Source organism: Pristis pectinata, chromosome 23, assembly GCF_009764475.1.
Source record: "Pristis pectinata isolate sPriPec2 chromosome 23, sPriPec2.1.pri, whole genome shotgun sequence".
Classification (NCBI taxonomy): Eukaryota; Metazoa; Chordata; class Chondrichthyes; order Rhinopristiformes; family Pristidae; genus Pristis; species Pristis pectinata.
Genome location: NC_067427.1, coordinates 13535906 through 13556614, shown reverse-complemented (window position 1 = coordinate 13556614; position 20709 = coordinate 13535906). Strand labels below are relative to the sequence as shown.

The 20709-nt window shown below is 43.5% G+C and overlaps 1 protein-coding gene across 2 annotated transcripts in view; it reads left to right on the top strand.

The window, feature by feature from the left end:
• Window positions 1–20709, top strand: part of cercam (cerebral endothelial cell adhesion molecule) — a 72065-nt gene that overhangs the window by 32549 nt on the left and 18807 nt on the right. For both annotated transcript variants that reach the window (XM_052037257.1, XM_052037255.1), the window contains 5 exons: window positions 4684–4760; window positions 6843–6949; window positions 11778–11910; window positions 16477–16604; window positions 18415–18618. In XM_052037257.1, coding sequence (XP_051893217.1) covers window positions 4684–4760; window positions 6843–6949; window positions 11778–11910; window positions 16477–16604; window positions 18415–18618 — 649 coding nt within the window. The remainder of the gene's footprint in view (window positions 1–4683; window positions 4761–6842; window positions 6950–11777; window positions 11911–16476; window positions 16605–18414; window positions 18619–20709) is intronic.

The following is a 20709-nucleotide window of genomic DNA, read 5'->3' as shown; positions in this document are numbered from 1 at the left end:
GCTGAGAGATGGCCTGATCGAGGTATATAAAAATTATAAGAGTTATAGATAGGGTAGATAGTCAGAGTCATTTTCCCATGGAAGGGGTGCCTAAAACAAGAGGGCATAGGTTTAAAGTGAGAGGTAGGAGTTTTAAAGGGGATTTGAAGGGTAAGTTTTTTTACACAGAGAGAGGTTGACATCTGGATGTCACTGCCCAGGAAGTGGTGGAGTCAGATACAATGACTATGTTTAAGAGACATTAGACAGGCACTTAAATAAGCAGGACATGGAGGGATATGGACCTAGTGCAGGCAAATGGGATTAGCATAGATGGGCAAAAAGGTTGGCATGGATGTGGTGGGCCAAAGGGCCTGTTTTTCTTGCTGTATGCCTCTATGATTACAGGAGGAAGTGAGTCTCTACAGCAATGGCCAGATCATTAGAAGTACTTAAGGTGCAGGTAGATAAATTTTTGAAAGATCATGTAATTGAGGGCTATTGGTGAACTGGCACAGAAGAGGAGTTGAGGCCAGCACAGAGCACTATAATCATATTTCGTAGGCAAATGGGACTACTCAGATAGACATCTTGGTCAGCAGGGATGAGTTTGGCTGAAGGGCCTATTTCCGTGCTGTATAACTGTATAACTCTATGGCAGGCTTGAGGTGCCTGGTGGCCTGCTTTTGCTATTTTCTTGTGTGTGTAGTTGTGAGTCTTATTGCAATTGCATGGGGATGTGGTGAGATTGAATCGGGAGTGTTGTGTTCAGTTTTGGTCTTCTTAGTAAATTTACTTGCCACAGAGAGAAAGCAGCAAAGTCTTCCTAGACCGGTTCCAGTGATGATGGGTTTGCCATATAAGAACCTCAATGAACCTTACATCATGATTCTGGGCCTTGACAGTCTTGATGGAGGAAGGATGTTTCCCTTGGCTAGGACCAGGGGGTACAGTTTCAGAAGAAGTGGTTGGGGAAAAACATTTCTTTTTCCCCATGTCGGTTCATGGATGAAAAAATTTCTTTTTTCTCCAAGAACCTTTGGAATTCTCCGTCCTGCGAGGCAGTAGAGGTGTAGTCGTTGAGTTCCTTTAAATGGCACTGAGGTAAAAGATCTGCCATGATCTTAATGAATGGTGCAGCGGGCTTCAAGGACTGGATTCCTGCTCCTATTTCTTATGTTCTCCCTGGCTCCCTTTCTCCCCTTGCCTTCTGCCACTGCCCCCACTTCTGGTTTTGTTTTTGTTTTTCTTCAGTGTTTTGAGAGTGGGATTTGGGGTGAGGGTAGGGTGAGATTTTCCTCCCTCATGTCCCTGCCCTCACCAGTCTGTACCTCTTACACCCTCCTGTCATGCTAATGTCTCTGCCAAAACACCCACTCACCATCTGCTCCTGGCTTGGAGTTGGCAGAGGGAGAAGGACACTTGTTAGGAGCACCACGTTGCCTTGCTAAATAAAACAAGGTGTAAAAACCTTTGAAGCGGGTCCAGATGTTTGAATGAACACCCCAGGACAAAATAGTTGGAGTTTATGCTCTGACAGTCCGTGAATTTCCGTACAGTAAATGAAATACTGAACTGCCAAGCAGAAGGGCAGGAAATTCTGGCCAAACATTAAGCAAGTGAAGAAATAGCGGACGGAAGAATTAAAACCTAATCGAGCTGCCCTCCCTGTGGCCAACAGGGCTAAACACAGTTCCTGACACAGAACTGCAGCATGTTGACCCAAATAAATCTCAGGTTCAACCCTTGTTTGGACTGAGAGTTAGCCAACCTCAATGAGGGTAGGGTTGCTTCAATTAGATGGTGTCCCTACTTAGGCAGAAAGGGGGTCAGGGAATAACCATGGTGCTCTCTCCTCAACGATATCTCCTGCTAAAGAATGGGTATGGGAGTGTGTGTGACAGGACCATGCTCTCACTGTTGAAAAGCTTGTGAATTCTGTGTCCTACCTCTCATACACACCAGAAGAAGGTCCCAGCCCAATTTAGTGTCTTTGGGGTGGGGGTAAGTGGGGATTGAACAGAAGAAATAAGAGTGGAAGAATAGTCTGTACAATTTCTGCACGCTAAACTGTGGTTAGTCCATAATTGTCTTTTCTAGTCTCTGTACAGATATATCTCTATTCTAAAAGAAAGTTGACTCCAAACTAACCAAAGGCCTGGAGCTGGGCCAAGCATGATTCCAATAATGATAGAGCTCAGCATTTTGTGCAGTTATAGGGGAACAGCAGACATGGTAAATCCTCACTAATAAACACATTTCACCAGTTTATATTTCACCTTTTATGCAGAGGGTTCTTTGGTTTATTTGTGTTAAATCAGAGCCTGACTTCAATGATGGTCTTGTCCATTGTCCAATCTGGTAGTTCAGCCAATGGAAGGTGTCATAGTTGGTCTGGGTGTGCCTAAGATAGCATGAGAAAGCTGGAATCAGCATGCTCTTAGTTGCTTCACAGATAGTTCCTGTACAGAGGGTAAGGAGAATTGGGGGCTGGATTAAGAAGCTAGAGTGCCCTGTATAATGAAGCTTGTACATGAATATAAGTAACAGAAATAGGACGAGGATAATTGGCCCCATGAGCCTTCCCTGCTATTCAATAAGATCATGGCTAATCCAATCTTGGCCTCAATACCATTTTTCCATTCTTTCCCCATACCCCTGGATTCTTTTATAGTTCAATTGTCTTATCAGTCTCCACTTTGATTATATTCAATGGCAGCTCTCTGAGGTAGAGAATTTGAAAGACTCATGACCCTCTAACGGAGAAGAATTTGCACCTCATTTCTCAAATGGGTGACCACTTAACCTGAAACAATGTCTCCTGGTTCTAGATGTGCCCTCTGGGGGAAGCCATCCTCTCAGCATCCATCCTGTCAATTCCCCTCAGGATCTGATGTGTCTCAATAACATCACCTCTCATCCTTCTAATCTTCAGTGATTAGAGGCTTAACCTCCTCAACCTTTCCTCATTGGACAACACCTTCGTCCCAGGAATGCTAATGAGCTAATGTAAATGTTCTCATGAAGATGTGTGATACTTTAGTAGGATGGGGGTGAGGGGCATCATGCACCTCCCCACCCCAAAACAGAGAGGTACATGGTCACCCCAAAGAGATGTCCTGCTGCTCCCACTGTTACAACTCCAGATTGAGCTGAAGTGAATTTTGCAGATACCAAACGGGAACAGGGATCTGAGCCCTGGACCAGCTCCCTGCTCGCTCAGATCTGATTAGCCAAGAAGTGTCTCCTTTTGTTTCCATTGTGATCTCTCACCACTTTCACCAGTGAATTAGCTGGGCCACTGCCTGATCCATTGCACTTCAGCCACAGGCCACTGATTGGGGCTACCCTAGATGAGACTTTACTCTCCAGCTGTGGCACTTCACCTGGGGATGTGTGTGATGAAAGTAAGGCCCAGAGCTGGGATTGTTCACTGGTCCTCAGACACAGGAGGCTGCGTGGAAGGAAAGCCATGCCAACAGTTTTCAGTGCAGCGAGCCAAGTTATGAAGTCACCTCACAAAGTGAGGCTGCCTTTGCTTTCAGCCAGGCCTCTCGGGATTTAACAGGACATTCAGGATGCAGAGCAGCTGAGAAACACGATATCTGTAGGATTCTTACATCTGTAACTCAAACTCTTAACCAAGCAAGCAGGGTTTGATATCAGCCCGTTCTGGGAAACATAAAAGTGGGAAGATAAGTTCAAGCCTGACTTAAATTGTTTAGCCTCTTTCTAAAACTCTGCTAACACACTGAACCACAAAGTGGTTGGACCTGGGCATCTTTATCTTCGATCACCATTGTTCTTGATTAGGAAGAGTTTTTGACAAAAGACCCTCTGTCCCACCCAATGTATATTAATTAGTTAAGTGCCTGTACATTAAATAATATCTTACGTATAAAATGCATCAGAATATATAGTTTCACATCATAATCTGTATTAATCTAAAAGTGTTACTACATTCAATGGATAGATATAATGCAATGTTTTTTGACATTGTTTGCAGTACATAATATATATTGATATATTTAAATATTTCATACAAAAATACAATCAATGTATTATATACTATAGATGATAAATCAACTACATGTATATTGGAAGAAACATATACTAATAGATGTGGTAACCATGCATGAAGGGAGGGTAATGTTTTGGATTGGACAGTGTCCATTTTCATCCATAACATGTTACTACAATTGCCAGGTTCACCCACCCATAGGTAGCTGGTGTGATGAACAGAGGTGTTCTCCTTGTGCAGCTGGGGCTACCCAGGGTAATAGGGTGGAAATATAGTGTTGGACTAGAGTGAAGAGACCACTTATTCTGCTGGTGTACCATGACACCAGGGGGGATTGTTTGATGCTGACTCCCAACAAGTTGAACTCAAACTTCCCACAGGAGAGGGAAATATTGGGGAACGTGTAAGTGGGTGGCTGATCTGTTTCTGTCCAGTGGGAGCAGTCATTCCATTCCAAGCCCTAGCATTGGCTCGGTCACCACTGAAGAATATGTTACTATCACAAAGTATATCAATATTCTAAATGGATAGCGTAGTCCAGGAGCACTTGTCACTGGTTTTAAAGCCTGGTTCATCCAATTAATATAAGATAAGATAAAATATCTTTATTTGTCACTTGTACATCGAAACACACAACTGTTGGTGGGATTTATAAAACAAAATGTGTTGTCTTTCCCCTGCAGTTTATGGGCCCCCGATGTTGCCATCACAGTTCACCTACCTCCCGCCCAGGTATCCGGATAAGATGAACTTTGATGAGGTAAGCTTGATGCTGCGAGGGTGGGATTTCTGAGGGGTTGGGCTCTCTCCATAGCTGGGCTAAGAATCAATTATTGGAAATTAAAGGTGAGAGACGGCTGGAGTTCACTGTCAGTCTCATCCACCCAGTCCTGTTCTTGACAATCTCCCTTTGATTCTCAGTTCCTGGCTCACGGACAAAAGAATATTTGGTCATGAATGCAAACTCTTCCCAAAGGTTTGGCCCTTCTACTCCTCATAGAGTTATGTAACATGGAAACAGGCCCTTTGGCCCAACTTGTCCATGCTGACCAATGTGCCTTCCTGTCAGTCCCATTTGCCTGCATTTGGCCCATATCCCTCTCAAACCCTCCTATCCACGTACCTGTCCAAATATCTTTAAAACATTGTAATTGTGCCTGCCTCTACCATTTCCTCTGGCAGCTCATTCCATATACCCACCACCCTGCTGTGGTCTCGCATGTGCCCTTCACCATGGCCTCTTGCCCTTCACTGCCCACCATTGCCAGTGGAGTTTGCAAATCTTTCCAGCAACCCCCTTTGCCCTGTTGCCTCCCTCCCCACTTACAAAGATCTCCTTCCTGCCGTTAGTCACCTTTCCTAATTATTCTCTCCACCTCCTTGCTCAGTGTTGTCTCCCATTTTGTAAAACTGTTCAGGAACATGATGAGTTCTTTTCTGAGTGGCAAATGTGAGTTTACTTGTGCTGTGGGTAAGTTAACACCCAGACTGCCCATAGATGTGTTGAGGTGGACCAACTGGTTTAGTACATTTTCAATGCTCGTACCTTGATGCTGAAACATTGATAGTCAAATTTCTTGGCTGGCTATTCATCCAAGAATACTAAAATCAAAATATTTCATCAAAATAGATACTTGAGGCTGTTTTCTCTTGTTTCCCTTTTATCTCTTGTTCTTTATCAGTCATTCTCTTGGTTTCTAAAAGCAGATTAAGTGTGAAACCCAAGTTCTCAACCCCTCCCAACTTTCCTTCTATAAAATGCTAAAGGTGAGTTTTCCAGCCAGGTTAATTTGATGGTGCAGTGGACTTGTCCAAACCTTGACAAGCTTGTTTCCCTCAAGTTGAATCTTCAGTAATGGTATTCAAGACAGGTAAAATGATCTATGGTTTTCAAAGGGTTAATCAGAGGAGTTGGATATAACATGGACCATCCTAAAACTGGCACTGCCATTAAATACAGGCTTGTCAAAGAATTTCAAAGAGCTGTGTGGGGGGGGGGGGGGGGGGGGGGGCGGTCGGTGCGGGGATGGAAAGTGAGATGTGGTAATAATTGGAGAGCTCTTTTAAGGAGCAGACATGGGTATCTTAGCCTCCTTCTGTACTGTAATATTTCATGGGAAGAGCTCAGCTGTGCAGATGGCCAGTGACAAGATATGGAGCAAACCTTTCACCAGTACTCTTATCACTGAACCTGCTAAGTATACAGAGTTCTTGCATCAGAACATTCAGGTTAAAAAGGGCAGATCACACTATCCCATTACAATGCCTGAGCCATATTGGTTAAATGTGGAGGTAGAGTTGTAAGGGACCTGAGAAGTGATCCTGACAATCATGGCTGAAGGAGGGTGGGAAGATAAAATGCTTACTCATTCCTGGGATGTGAGCATTTATTGCCCATTCCTAACTACCCTTGAGCTGAGTGAGTTGCTGGGCTATTTCAGAAGGTATTTAAGAATCAACCACATAGCTACTGTATGGATCTGGAGTTGCACATGGGTCACACTGGGTACGGGCAGCAGGTTTTCTCCATTAAGTTTTTTTTAATACAAATCCAGTAGTTTCCACGACTGAGATAACCAGCCTTTCATTTCAGGTTGTATTTAATTAACTGAATTTGAATTCCTTAGGTGCCATAGTGGAATTTGAAGTTTCTCCAGATCAAGAGACCAGGTCTTTCATTATGTCTGGTACCTTAACTATGAAGTCACTACACTTCCAAGCTTTATCATAACCTGATCTCCATCTGGAGGCTCGTTTATGTGTCTCTGTCCATTTGTCAGGGGATAAAAGCAAAGAGATTTTATATTAACGTTGGCAATGTGCATGTCTTATTTTGTGGCAGGTTTACCTAATAAACCTCAAGCGGCGTCCAGATAGACGGAAGAGGATGCTTCAGGCGCTGTACGAGCAGGAGATTGACTCCAAGATAATAGATGCAGTGGACGGAAGGTCAGTCAGTTTCCTTTCCAGATGTACAAGTCCCAGGGAAGATAAACTCAATTGGCTCTAAAGCAGGGAATCAGAGCATTAGTTGCCATTCAGCAGAACCAGAGACAATGTCCAAACTGCCCATGTGTTCATCCTGCTGCAGATCTTCAGACATGACTGGGAGGGGAGCAGGACTTTTCACAGCATTCCTCCTCCAACCATCAGTACCAGAAGCTGCTTGCCACTCATTGTGGGATCTGCTGTGAGCCTGTATTTGAACAACCAAGGCGTATATGTAATTTATTCTTTAAGAACTCTGGTGAGGTACAATATATAAAATCAAGTTCCACTTTTCAACTTGTGATAGAGTTACACAGGCCGATCAGATTTACATTCAAGTCCTGGGCTGAGCTGTGCCAACGAGTCTAAGTTAGGGGAAATTTCCAGAACTCTGAAGTAAGCTGTGATACTCTTGGGAGACTCTTTATAGTGGAAAATTCAAGCATGGTTCCTGCTTCTGGGCAAGGAGTGAGATTGGATTTTATTGTCTCCCAGGAAGACTGAAAGCATGGAAGAAAAATTCTGGAAGAAGAACAAAACATTGAAAAGAAAAATATCTTTTATTGCTTATTACCATAAGATGTTGAAAAACACAACTCTCCTGAATTGCTGATGAGTTTTTCTTGCTCCGTTGCCCAGCCCCCTACTGCCGCAAACCATCTCCTCCACCCTCTTCAATTCATTTAAGTCCTTAGCTGGCTCCCTGATTGAAATATAAAGTGCAATGTTTTGGCAAGGGTGGATAAGCCCACAACCCAGCATGCATGCTATGGGGGGAATAATGAATTAGTTTGTTGCTGGTAGAGAAAATGTGGCTGCAATTTTTGGAATTAAATGCACCTCGGGCAAGTGAAATGTGTGCCAAGTGGGGAGAATTAAGCCAAGGTCAGGATTTTTTATTTTAAATTCCATATGTGGCTGATCGTTTTATTGTATTTGGGATAATATATGCCTATTTAATTTTACAGATCTGACTGAAAACTGAAAAGGAATGAGTCATGCAGCCAAATTTAACTTTCTTGATCAATCAACAAAAACTGAAATTGGTTATTTTCCTTTGACCACTTTCTCCCCTCCACCCCTGGATGTTCTGGCTGGTTTCATGTTGATGACCTCTGATACCTCCCCATTGTGGCTGCTCTGTAGCAGGCTACTCTGCAGAGGGAAGCAATGCTGTCTACCAGTTTTGGTCCACTTTCAAGTACAAATGGCTGTGTGTGCACTACTCAATCAATATCTGGTGATTGATACTCAATCCCTGGAGGCTTTTCCCCTTTCCAGCCCTCGTTGGGATGCAAGAAGGGATGATTAAGTTTGAGAGGTTCAACCATGGGAGTCCTTTTGAAGAGGGAGTTTTGTTTTTCACCACCCAGTGAAGGGTCTGTGCCTCTTGCCCTTCACTAGTTCTCACATGACCCCCTCTCACCCACCCTACCTCCATATAAGTCACTTGCCTTTCGAGTTGAACACTGTTCCCAGCAGAGCTCCTGCACTCCTTGTTTGATGGACTTCAACTCGTCCAATGTTGTTCACCTCACTCATTCTCCAGAGTGGCCTGCTCTCCACTAGGACAATTTCTGTGTAACACATATAACAATAGGAACTCAGCCCCCATTAAAATCAATCACTGATTTGAAAAGATTGTTGTGGATTCTTCAGATTTCTGGGAAGTTGAAGAAACTGGCAGAACATGAAGCACAGATTGGAATGTGAGCTCACCCATACAAGTTACACATTGGATTCTTCTCAGTAACTAAGTTCCTGTATGCTGTTCCCAGTTTGCACATGATTGCTGTCTCTCACTGACCCAGCACTGGTGCATACTGGGCCATTCTCCTAAATGTATGTGTGTCCTACAGTACCCAGCCGAGTGTCCATTCTTTATAAGCCTAGATAACGACTGTTGAAATATTATATAACAGTTGGGGAGGTGGACCCAAAACAGTTCCTAGTTCCTTTACTCATCTTACACCAATACTCAAGCACTTTTTAATTTGGATCACGTGCCAACCAGAAGCCATGACTGACAGCAGAGATACATCAACTGTTGAAAACTCGAGACACTGCCTTCAGGTCAGGTGATGTGGCAGCCCTCAGGACAGCGAGGGCCAACCCATCCCATGGCATCAGGGTGGCAAAGAGGAGTTATGCCCAGAAGATCCAGGGCTACTTCTCTGATACCAAGGACACAAGATGTCTGTGGCAGGGCACCCAGGCCATCACGGACTACAAGCCCCCACCTCGCACTTGCGACAATGACGCCTCCCTCCCAGATGCACTGAATGACTTTTATGCTCGGTTTGATGTACTTAACAACGAACCTGCGAGCAAGACACCTCCGCCGCTCAATGACCAGGTACTTTGTCTGTCCTCAGCTAGTGTGAGGAAGACATTATCCAGGGTTGACCCTCGGAAATCAGCGGGACCTGATAACATACCTGGCCGTGTGCTCAGGGACTGCGCAGATCAGCTGGCAGATGTATTCACCAACATCTTTAATGTTTCTTTGAGCCAAGCAGTTGTCCCCGTATGTTTCAAATCTACCACCATTATACCAGTGCCTAAAAAGACGCCTGTAACCTGTTTAAATGACTACCGCCCCGTGGCACTGACTTCAGTCATCATGAAGTGCTTCGAGAGGTTAGTCTTGCAACACATCAAATCCATTCTCCCTCCCTTACTGGACCCCTTTCAGTTTGCATACCGCCCCAATCGGTCAACCGACAATGCAGTGTCCTTTGCCCTCCACCTGGCTTTGTCTTACCTAGATCAAAAGGACACTTATGTTAGAATGCTCTTTATAATCTTCAGCTCTGCCTTTAACACTATCATCCACCTACTGGGCCTTAGCACCTCCACCTGCAACTGGATTCTGGACTTCCTCTCTGAAAGGCCACAGTCAGTTCGTATTGGAAATACCATCTCAAAAATCACCAGGCTGAGCACTGAAGCCCCCCAGGACTGCGTACTCAGTCCACTGCTGTTCACACTGCTGACCCATGACTGTTCTGCCAACTCAAGCTCCAACCGTATCATCAAGTTTGCTGATGATACAACAGTGATGGGCCTCATCAGCAGGAACGATGAAACAGCTTACAGAGAGGAGGTGGAGAGGCTGGTGGATTGGTGCTCAGTCAACAATCTCTCCTTGAACGTGGACAAAACAAGAGAGATGATTGTGGATTTTAGAAAGGCTCAGGCTGATCACTTACCACTGTGCATCAATGGCATCATCGTACAGAGAGTGCTGTTATAAGTTCTTGGGAATACATATAACAGATGACCTGTCCTGGTCAACCAACATCTCTTCCCTCGCCAAGAAGGCACAGCAGCGTCTCCACTTTTTATGGCAGCTGAAAAGAGCAAACCTGCCCTCCCCCACCCTCACTATCTTCTACGGGGGTACCATTGAGAGTGTCCTGACCAGCTGCATCTCTACCTGGTACAGTAACTGTAACATCTCTGACTGTAAGTCTTTGCAGAGAATTGCGAGTACAGCGAAAAAGATCATTGGAGTACCTCTTCCCTCTATCTTGGATATTTACAATACGCGATGTACATGTAAGGTTTATAGAATCATAGACGACCCTTCTCATCCCTCCCACGACCTATTTGTCCCACTGCCGTCTGGCAAGCAGTACCGGAGCAGCCAGGCCAGAACTACTAGATTGCACAACAGTTTTTTCCCCCAGGCTGTTAGGCTCCTGAATACCCTGGTAGACAAATGCCGCGTCAAAAGCTCTGGTTTGCACAACGGCGTATAAGAACTTTGGCTGCTGCTGAACATGTTTATACAATGAGTACAACACACTGAGCTTATATTTCTCTTGTCCAACCTGGTTTTGCACTAACTCTGCACTAAATTTGTATTTTGTATATACTGTTCTTTTTGCACTATTTGTACTCGCACTATTTTTTTTTGATTTTTTTGTTTTTTGTTTGTGTTTATTGTGTGTCTTCTGTTCTATGTATGTCCTCTGTTGTGTGAGTCTGGGGGAAATGACATTTCGGTCTGCCATGTGTTTTTATAGCATGGATGAATGACAATGAAGTAACTTGAACTTGAACATAAGCCATTGCAGATTATTTCCTAATGCAGTGAGGTGCACTGTGGTTCACACTCATCGATTCAGAAACAGCTTCTTCCCCTCCGCCATCAGATTTCTGAATGGTCCACGAACCCATGAACACTACCTCGTTATTCCTTTTTGCACTATTTGTTTACTTTTGTAAGGTTTAGTAATTTTATGTCATTGCACTGTACTGCTGCTGCAAAATAACAAATTTCAAGTCATTTAAGTCGGTGATAATAAATCTGATTCTGATTACTGTAACGAATCACCAGATTTGAGCTGGAAGAGCACAGAGCAGGGGTGAATCTGGGACCTACCCTTAACATATAAATGGTCTACATTTCCAACAGACCATTGCATAATCTCAGAACTGTCCCTAAACACTTCAGGGTGTCGTTTTGTAGGGTTTGCCAACTTTTACTCAGCAAGGTCCCTCTTCAATCTTGTGTTGGGTGAGGACTGACTTCTGAACCGGACACTAGGAAAACTTATCGCCTGGCTTTATGTTGGCATCAGGGGATCTTAAAGGGCCTAATGAAGAAGCAGCACATTCTCAGTCCTGCCATCTCATTCCAAAAGATGGAACCTCATGCAAAGCAGTGAAATGAGCTGTAGCTAAGAGTGTTACCACTTTCTCTCTGTGGACAATGTGTATCTTTTATTTTAAAGCATGATAACTTAGCTGATGTTTTGTTCCCCTGATTTTGTCTCCACAGTGCTTTGAACAGTAGCACCTTAAAAGCAATGGGAATTAGCATGTTGCCAGGATATTATGACCCATACTCCGGCAGGACTTTGACCAAGGGAGAAATTGGATGTTTCCTTAGCCATTATTCCATCTGGAAAGAGGTTTGCATCTTTGACATATTGACTTTGTATCATTATTTAACTGTTGTGCATTTTTTGGGTTTTTTTTACATCCAAAATCCAATACCCAGAAACAGAGGAGTGCCTAATTAAACATGCAATATCTAATGGAATGATCTGTGGGCATTCACTTGCAAACGTTGGTTATGTCACTGAGTACAGTTAGTGGCAGTCAGCAGGCATTTTGGAGATTTGACCAAATATGGATGTCTTCACTTTAGAATATTCTGACTCATGGTCCAGATATTCTGTTTGTGTGGATCCTGGCACTCAGCTGATACCGCAGTCAAGTTACTGTTCTTTTTATGCCAGTCTTCATTTCAGTGGACAGTCCAACATGGAGATGATCATAGACTAATCCACTTGTGAGAAAGTTGGGCAGGATGAATGGGGAGGACCTATTTCGCTTGGAGAGGCCAATAAATAAGGGTTCTTAGATTTAAGACAACACAGCTCAGTGCCTTTTGGTGCACACACACACATTATCTCAATATGGGGATTACGCCAGGTGCTCTTTATTCTAATTCAGTCACAGTGCTTAAATTTCATAGTTTCAGCTGCAACACGCCTGACACCTTGTGCTAGTACCTCACTGTTGCCGGTATCTATGATACTGGAAATAGTCAGTAAATTACCAACAAAGGTACTCAGTTAATAAAAGAACTTTCTTAAGATTTAAGGGAAGTGGAAGGATAATGTTTTCGCCAAAGCATTATGGGAATCTCGAATTCACTGCCTGAAAGGTGTGCAGCAGAAAAAAGTTCTTGTCACATTTAGAAGTACCAGGATAAGCTGTCGCTTACAACCCCAGAATCTTGGAAGTGGGGTTAAGCTGAACAGCTCTTTTATTAAAGTTCAGAATGAGCATAGAAGGTGCCTAGATCCTGACCCATACATTTCAAAGATCCTAAGAGCCATTAGATCTTGGATACTAGTCATAGAGTCAAACAGCATGAAACAGGACCTTTGGCCCAACTGGTGCATACTAACCACGATGCCCATCCAAGCTAGTCCCATTTGCCATATTTGGCCCATAACCTTCTATACCTTTCCTATCCATGTACCTGTCCAAGTGTCTTCTAAGTATTGCGATTGAACCTGCCTCAACCTCTTGCTGCGCCAGTTTGTTCCACATACATACCACCCCATGTGTAAAAAAAAAAGTTGCCCCTCAAGTTCCTATTAAATCTTTCCCCTCTCACCTTAAAGCTCTGCCCTCTAGTTCTTGATTCCCCAACCCTGGGAAAAAGACTGAGTACATTCACCCCTCATGATTTTATACATCTCTGTAAGATCACCTCTCATGGTCACCTACGTTCCGAGGTAAGAAGTCCTAGCCTGTCCAAACTCTCCCTATAACTCAATCCCTCACGTCCTGGCAACCTTGTAAATCTTTTCTGCACTCTTTCCAGTTTAATGACATCTTTCCTTTAGCAGGGTGACCAAAATTGAACACAATACTCCAAGTGCAGTCTCACTAGCATCTTGTACAACCACACCATGACCTCCCAACTTTTATACTCAATGACTGATGATGTGTGCCAAGAGCCTCCTTCACAACCCTGTCTACCTGTGACTCCACTTTCAGGGAACCATGTACTTGTACTCCAAGCTCCCTCTGTCCTACAACACTCCCCAAGGCCCTACCATGCACTGTGAAAGTCCTACCTTGATTTGACTTTCCAAAATGCAACACCTCTCATTTCTCTGATTCCTAGTTTCAAGCAGTCTAGCAGAAGAACATCTCCTGATGACTTTCTCTTCTTCCTAAAGATTGGGAATATTGAACCTACTTATGAAGACAGCATCACTTGCCAGCCTGAGATCGGATGACAGGGCACAGTGATGGAGTCGTACAGCACAGAAACAGGTCCTTTGGCCCATGTGGTCCACACTGACCATCAAGTACTTATCTATACTAATCTCATTCACCAGCCTACTATGTGCAGGTCAGGGATTGAACTGGTGATTCTTTTGGTTGTCTGGCTCACCATGTCAGGCAATGCCAGGATCCCACTAGTCACCAGGCAAGCCCCTTTCATTCTTCATCAGCTTGTGTTGGGTTAATGGGTTCTGGTGCTTCCTTAGTGGCTAATTAACCCCATAAGCTAGCTTCAGTCCCTTGTCCTTGGTGAGCTGTTTGGCTTCAGCAGCTGGCAGTATCACCGCTGGTCTCAGTGACTGGGATGTAGTTCTGCTTTAATTTGACCAAATGGAACTTGCTTTGTTTTTAAACTCTGCTGCATGTTATTGTTAACCCCAGTCATATCTTGAGCCAGATGTTAACCCATTATCTATTAGCCCGTCCCAGGTCACTGGATAAAGACAAGGAAAGGGAAACTTGGCAGGTTTACTTTGCTGATGTGTGGGGCATTGCCTCATGGAGTAGTTGGGGCAAATAGCAGAGATGCCTTTTAAGGAGAAGCCAGGCAAGTCCTCGAGCAGGAAAGAAACAGGATGGATGTGAAGAGGACGATTCTTCTTGCGGGATAAAGATGAGGCAATTATTTTTCTCTCAGAAGGTCATGGCTCTTTGGAACACTCTTCCACAAGGGGCAGTTGAAGCAGGGTCTTTGAATATTTTTTAAGGCAGAGATAATCAAAGGGTGAAAGGTAACTAAGGATGGGTGGGAATGCAGGGTTGAGGTTACAATCATGATGTTATTGAATGGTGGAGCAGGCTCGAGGAGCTGAGTTCCCTACTACTGCTCCTAATTTTTATGTTCAAGTTTAGAGAGATACGTTGTTGGGTCAGATGCAATGGAAGATTCATGTGGATCATATGAGGAGCCGTGAGGTATTGTTGCAGCTATACAGGTCCCTGGTCAGACCCCACTTGGAGTATTGTGCTCAGTTCTGGTCGCCTCACTACAAGAAAGACGTGGAAGCCATAGAGAGGGTGCAGAGGAGATTTACAAGGATGCTGCCTGGAATGCGGAGCGTGCCTTATGAAAGCAGGTTGAGGGAACTCGGCCTTTTCTCCTTGGAGAGACGGAGGATGAGGGGGGGACCTGATTGAGGTGTATAAGATGACGAGAGGTATTGATAGGGTAGATAGTCAGAGGCTTTTCCCCAGGGCTGAATTGGTGGCCACAAGAGGACATAGGTTTACGGTGCTGGGGAGTAGGTATAGAGGAGATGTCAGGGGTAAGTTTTTTACTCAGAGAGTGGTGCATGCATGGAATGGACTGCCAGAATTGGTGGTGAAGGCTGATACGAAAGGGTCTTTCAAAAGACTGTTAGATAGGTACATGGAGCTGAGTAAAATAGAGGGCTATGGGTAAGCCTAGTAATTTCTAGGGTAGGGACATGTTCGGCACAGCTTTGTGGGCCGAAGGGCCTGAATTGTGCTGTAATTGTTCTATGTTCTATGTGCTTCTATAAAGGCAAACATGGAACAGATAAGCCAAATGTACTGGTTCAGTCCACTTCCAAAACCTCACCCAGTTCTACCCCTGCTTCAGTTCTAGTGCTACTGAAATCCTCAGCCATGCCTCCATTACCATTAAACTTGACAGTTGACCCCTGACCAGCCTCCCAGCTTCATAAACTAGAGCACATCTAAAACTCACTTGTAACCATCATGCTGAAAATAAAAAAAAAATGCTGGAAATGCTCAGCAGGTCAGGCACCAGATGTGGAGAGAGCAACAAAGTAAATTCTACAGGTCAATGAATTTTCCAGAGGTCTAGTGAAAGATCATCAATCTGAAACATTCGCTCTCTCTTTCCCTCCATGAGTGCTGTTTGACCTGCTGAGCATTTTGTTTCCTTAGCTACTTATGTGGATTAGTGTAACACTCTCATGAAGCACATTAGGATTCTTTACCGCCTTAAAGCAGCAACTGAATGTAATTTATTTTAATATTTTAATAAAGCTAAAGGAATTGGTGCAGTCTGGCCTGAATTTTCTCCCCTTGGCTGAGACCTTAGAATCTGCTGTCAATTTAACAGTTAAGGAAAGTATTTGTGAGATATTGATCTTAGGGGGGAATTTTGGCAGAAGAAAACTCCTAATCTGGGTGTATGTTGCATTGTATGTTCTCAGTATAACTGGGCTTCCAAGCTCATTTGTTTCCTTATCTTTCAGGCTAAGAAAAGGAATTCTTCCAATATTACCTCTAGTGAGAACTCTGCTTTTTTTTGAAGTGGTGGGAAAGGAGTTCAAGTGTACACCCCAGCTTGTAGTACTAAGAAGTCAAAGTTTGAGCCAATGTTGATCTAACCTCTGGCTCTCCAACTTTGATTAAATTTTGTTGGATGGATTGAGGTAGCGAACAAAAATGAAGTCATCTGTCTCTCAGGGAGGAGCTGAGAGAACATTACAGGAAAGGTCAACTCCATACAACTGTTCACTTTTCTCCCGAGGGCAAATAGATGGTGGGAAACAATAAATTCAAAGAGAAGCATGCCTTATCTCTGCACTCAGAGTTTGCATCACAGCCTGGCAAGAACTTAAAGGATGATGCAGAAATGTTATAACATTAGGGTAGGAGGTCAGCTGCTCTCCAGGCTGGGGGAGAAAAATTACATGTTAATGTGGTTGCAGGTGGTGGATCGAAAGCTGAACACAGCTGTGGTCTTTGAAGATGATGTGAGGTTTGAGGGCCACTTTAAGAGGAAGCTGAAGAGACTGCTGAACGAAATTGAGAATGTCAATTTGGAATGGGACCTTATGTAAGTGCACATTAAACTTGTATCTTTAAATGTTTGAGGCAAGTATCCTGTTTTGACCTGAAAGCGCTGAAACATTGCCTGGTTTTCTGCCTCTCCCAGGGTCTGGGTGGGTGGGCAGTTTAGCCACATCAGCCCCGTGGGACCGGCTGGATGAACCCAGGTCTTTAACTCTCTATTCGTTCATGTGATGTGGGCATTTCAACATCCTTAACAGCCCGTGAAATGCTTCCTGTGTCATACAGGCCAGATCAGAAAGAAGGGCAGATTTCCTTCCCTAAAGGTTCAGTGAACGAAATGGGCATTTAATGACAGCCTGGTGCTTTTATGATCATCATTACTGATGCAAGCTTTCTACTTCCAAATGTATTTGAATTGAAATTCCCCAATTACCATGATGGAATTTTAACTCCATATTAATAATTTATGCCTCGGGATATTACTCCAATAACTTAACTGCTGTGCTACCATACCCCATTATTGTCATATGATTTCCAAGTGTGTATAGATCAGTTGTCTTTCTCTTCCTGCAAGTGTGTAGATATCTATCACTCCTTATTGTCCTTCCTTTGTCTCTGCTGATCTCCGTTTTCCCTTCCCATCTCTCTCTCTCAAAGCCATTAAAGCAGGCGATTATTGTGAAACCACACACTGCTTAGCAGGGGAAATGGTGTCACTTGATGTGCCATTCCTAGACGTACCAGGCTGTATTTCTGGAGTCACCCGGAAATAGTGACTATTGGATTTCACTCCGAGGAAGATCCATTTTCAATCACATGATGCCGAGATTAACAGCACCTTGCAATTGAATTTTTAGCCTTTATCTATTCCCAGTAAATAGGAAAGACAGCAGTGAGAGATAATTGAGATAATGATGATATGTTTCTAGGGTCCTTTGAGATAGACATTCAATTCTGGTGATGATATCCTGTCCTGTGAATTAAACAAGAATATAATGGTCAGTTTTATACATATTCACCCCCATCTGATCTCAACTGGGTAGTGTTCAAGATCTCCGCACAGTGTGCCATGTGTGAGATTAGACAGCAAAAGGCAACAAGGACTCGATATAACGAGGCATCTCAGCCAATCCAAATTCAGTCTTCAGCTGCTCCAACAAACAGATGCTTTCAGTAGGTTGCACTGATGATTAGCAGCAACATGATCTGTTTGCATATATATAGCACCTTTAGTGCAACAAAATGTTCCAAGAAACTTTACAAGGATTCTTTTTTTAAAAAAATGAACATTAAGCCATTTAAGAAAACATTATGTCAGATAAAAGATAGGTTTTATAGAGTTGTATAGCACAGAAATGGGCTCTTCGGCTCACCACCCTCGTGTTGACATTTTTCCCATCTACATTACTCCCATTTGCTGCACTGGGGCCGTTTCTTTTCATGCCTTGCCTATTTAAGTGTCTCTCTAAATGCCTCTTTTATGGTGCACCTTAATGAAGGAGGAGTGGTTTGAAGATGGAACATTCGGAGGTTAGGGCCAAAATGGCTGAAGGCATGTGAATGGATGGTGAAGAATCAGAGATGTGTACGAGGCAGGGACTGGAGTGACAGTGGCCATTTTCTCCATCCCTACTACAGCCAGAAGATATTAAGGTCTTTGATTCACTCAGTAATTAACTGGCTCAGCATAGACTAGGGATTGTTTTTTTTTCCTGTACTGCTCAGGACCATGGTGGTTTACATGTCCACCATCTGAAACCTTAGGTTGAGATCTTTCTTTAAAAGTGGGCATTTGGAAACTGCCAAGTATTAAGTTTGGGGTGAAAACAAATGTAATTTCTTTCATTTTTCAGCTACCTTGGTCGAAAACTGGTCAATCCCAATCAGGAGGAGGCTGTGCCCAATGTCCGTAATTTGGTTGTGGTCGAGTATTCATACTGGACGCTGGCTTATGTCATTTCACAGCAGGGTGCTGAGAAACTGGTTAACTCTCAGCCATTGAGTAAAATGCTGCCTGTGGATGAATTCCTTCCTATCATGTACGACAAGCACACAAAGTGAGTCCTTCTTAATTAATTGGAAAGAATTCTGATTGAGTCTGTGCTGTTGTAAGAGTGCCTCAGTGCCAGTAATTTGTTGATGAACAGATGTCCAGGACACTGAGATTGAAATGCAAAGGGAGAAGACATTAGGCTAGGAAGCAGCGATTGGGTAATGTACTGGAGCCAAATCTTTCAAGGCTGTATTCACAGAAATACACACTGTGTGCAGCACACTCTGATGCTATGTCTATGCTACTCTTCCCAAGCCTGCTTCCATATTTGTGTATTCAAGGGTCCCTGACTGATGTTCTCCAGCTGAATTCAATGAACACCAATTGATATAAATCACCAGTAACAGGAAACGCTACGAGATTGGTTTTAAAGACTTAACATTGGAGAAAGGAATGAGTGAGTGTTTTGAGGCCTCAGGTAAGCATATGTTGGGGCATGCTTTGAGGAATCTTGATTTCAACACCATGAATGCCCAGGGGGGAGAAGGAAGAAAGCATTTTAGGAATCTATGTAGAAAGTACAGAGACACTCCTTAATAATGTCAATAAAACTAAGAGGCACTAGAAAGGTTGGAGTGAGCACAGCAAGCAGGTGAGGGAAGTATTGGCAATTAGACAGCAAGCTTCCTCTTGCAACCCCAAACGCAAGCGTTGGAAATGTACTGATGTAAAGATAAGGGGCATGGACCCGTACAAAACAAAACAATGATGAGCATCACCTTTCATCAATGTCAATTTTACTAGTTTCGATTAAGATTCTTGTGTGGTTATTCCACACAAGAAGTGATTGTGAACTTGTTATTCTTTAGGTTCATAGCCTCAGTCTTTTATCTGGCCTCGAGTTGTGGTATTAAAGTGCACATTATTATTGATTGTCAATATTCTCAATTTCCATATTATTGCTCACACTCCCTTCACTGCATTGCTCACCCAGACCAGTGTCATCTCCAGGATGGACTTCACAAAAGTACAGGCCTTCTGATTTCCTTCTCATACAAATTCCAGCATCATCCTCACCCCCTTTCAATAGACTGCATTTCCCACAACCTCTTCCTCTGTGATAGGATAGAAACCAAGGTTGTCCAGGTGACACGAGGCTTTTGGACCCGTCCAGTTAATAAATGAAGGAAGACCATTTGTTAGAAATTTAAAAAAAAACAAAACAGCATGCTGGAACTTTGAGGCAGAACACAGCAATGCTAGAAATCTGAAACAAAAGAGAATGCTGTAAATTCCCAGATAGGGTGAATGTGTTTGCATCAGTACTGGCTATTTCTCACACAGACAGGAAATGCTGGTAACTGAAATGGTTAAGTTCGGTATTGATTTACAAGGGCTGCTATGTGCCTGGATAGAAGATGAGGGTTGCCACTCAAGTTTTTGTTGGACTTTGTTGGAAAAGTGTAGGTCAAAGACAGAAAGGTCAGAGTGGGTGTGGAATGGAGAATTCACACAACGGGTGGCTGGAAGTTCACTTACCCTTGCAGGCTGAACAGACTGACTGACCAAAAGCAATGCACCTCCTCTCTCCACGGAATGCCAACTGCCCCGCTGAGTTTTCAGCACTTTATGTTTCTGTTTTAGGATTAGCCACATGAACTGCAGTGGCCTTGTTCCTTTCTCTTCAAAAGCTTCAAATCTGTGAGCTGTTAAGTAAGAAAGCAGAAGGCCAGGGAGATATGTAGATGGAAAGGAATGTAACCACAGTCATCACAACCAGTATTAATCAAGACAGCTGGAAAATCAATGTCAATGTTGAAATAATACAATAAATTACAGTGCTTTTAAAGCAAAGGAATTAATAACAGAAGGAATATTCCTCATGTTTGCCTGCTTCCTTCTCTAAGAGGCCAGTTCTTCTGCCACTCAAGTTGTCATCTCAGCTTGGGGTGAGAATGAGGCCTAGATTGTGAACATGTGAAGCAGTCATCATCAAGTCACGCAAAGTAACAAGATGTTGATTATTAAAAAACTGAGGACTCCACTGGAATTACCTTCCCTACCCCCTCCCTGCCAATCACACCTTGCTTGAGGATTGTGTCTCTTTTGACCTTGGCATTGAAGTTGCCCATGTGGATCTGTCTGAGACCCTCTG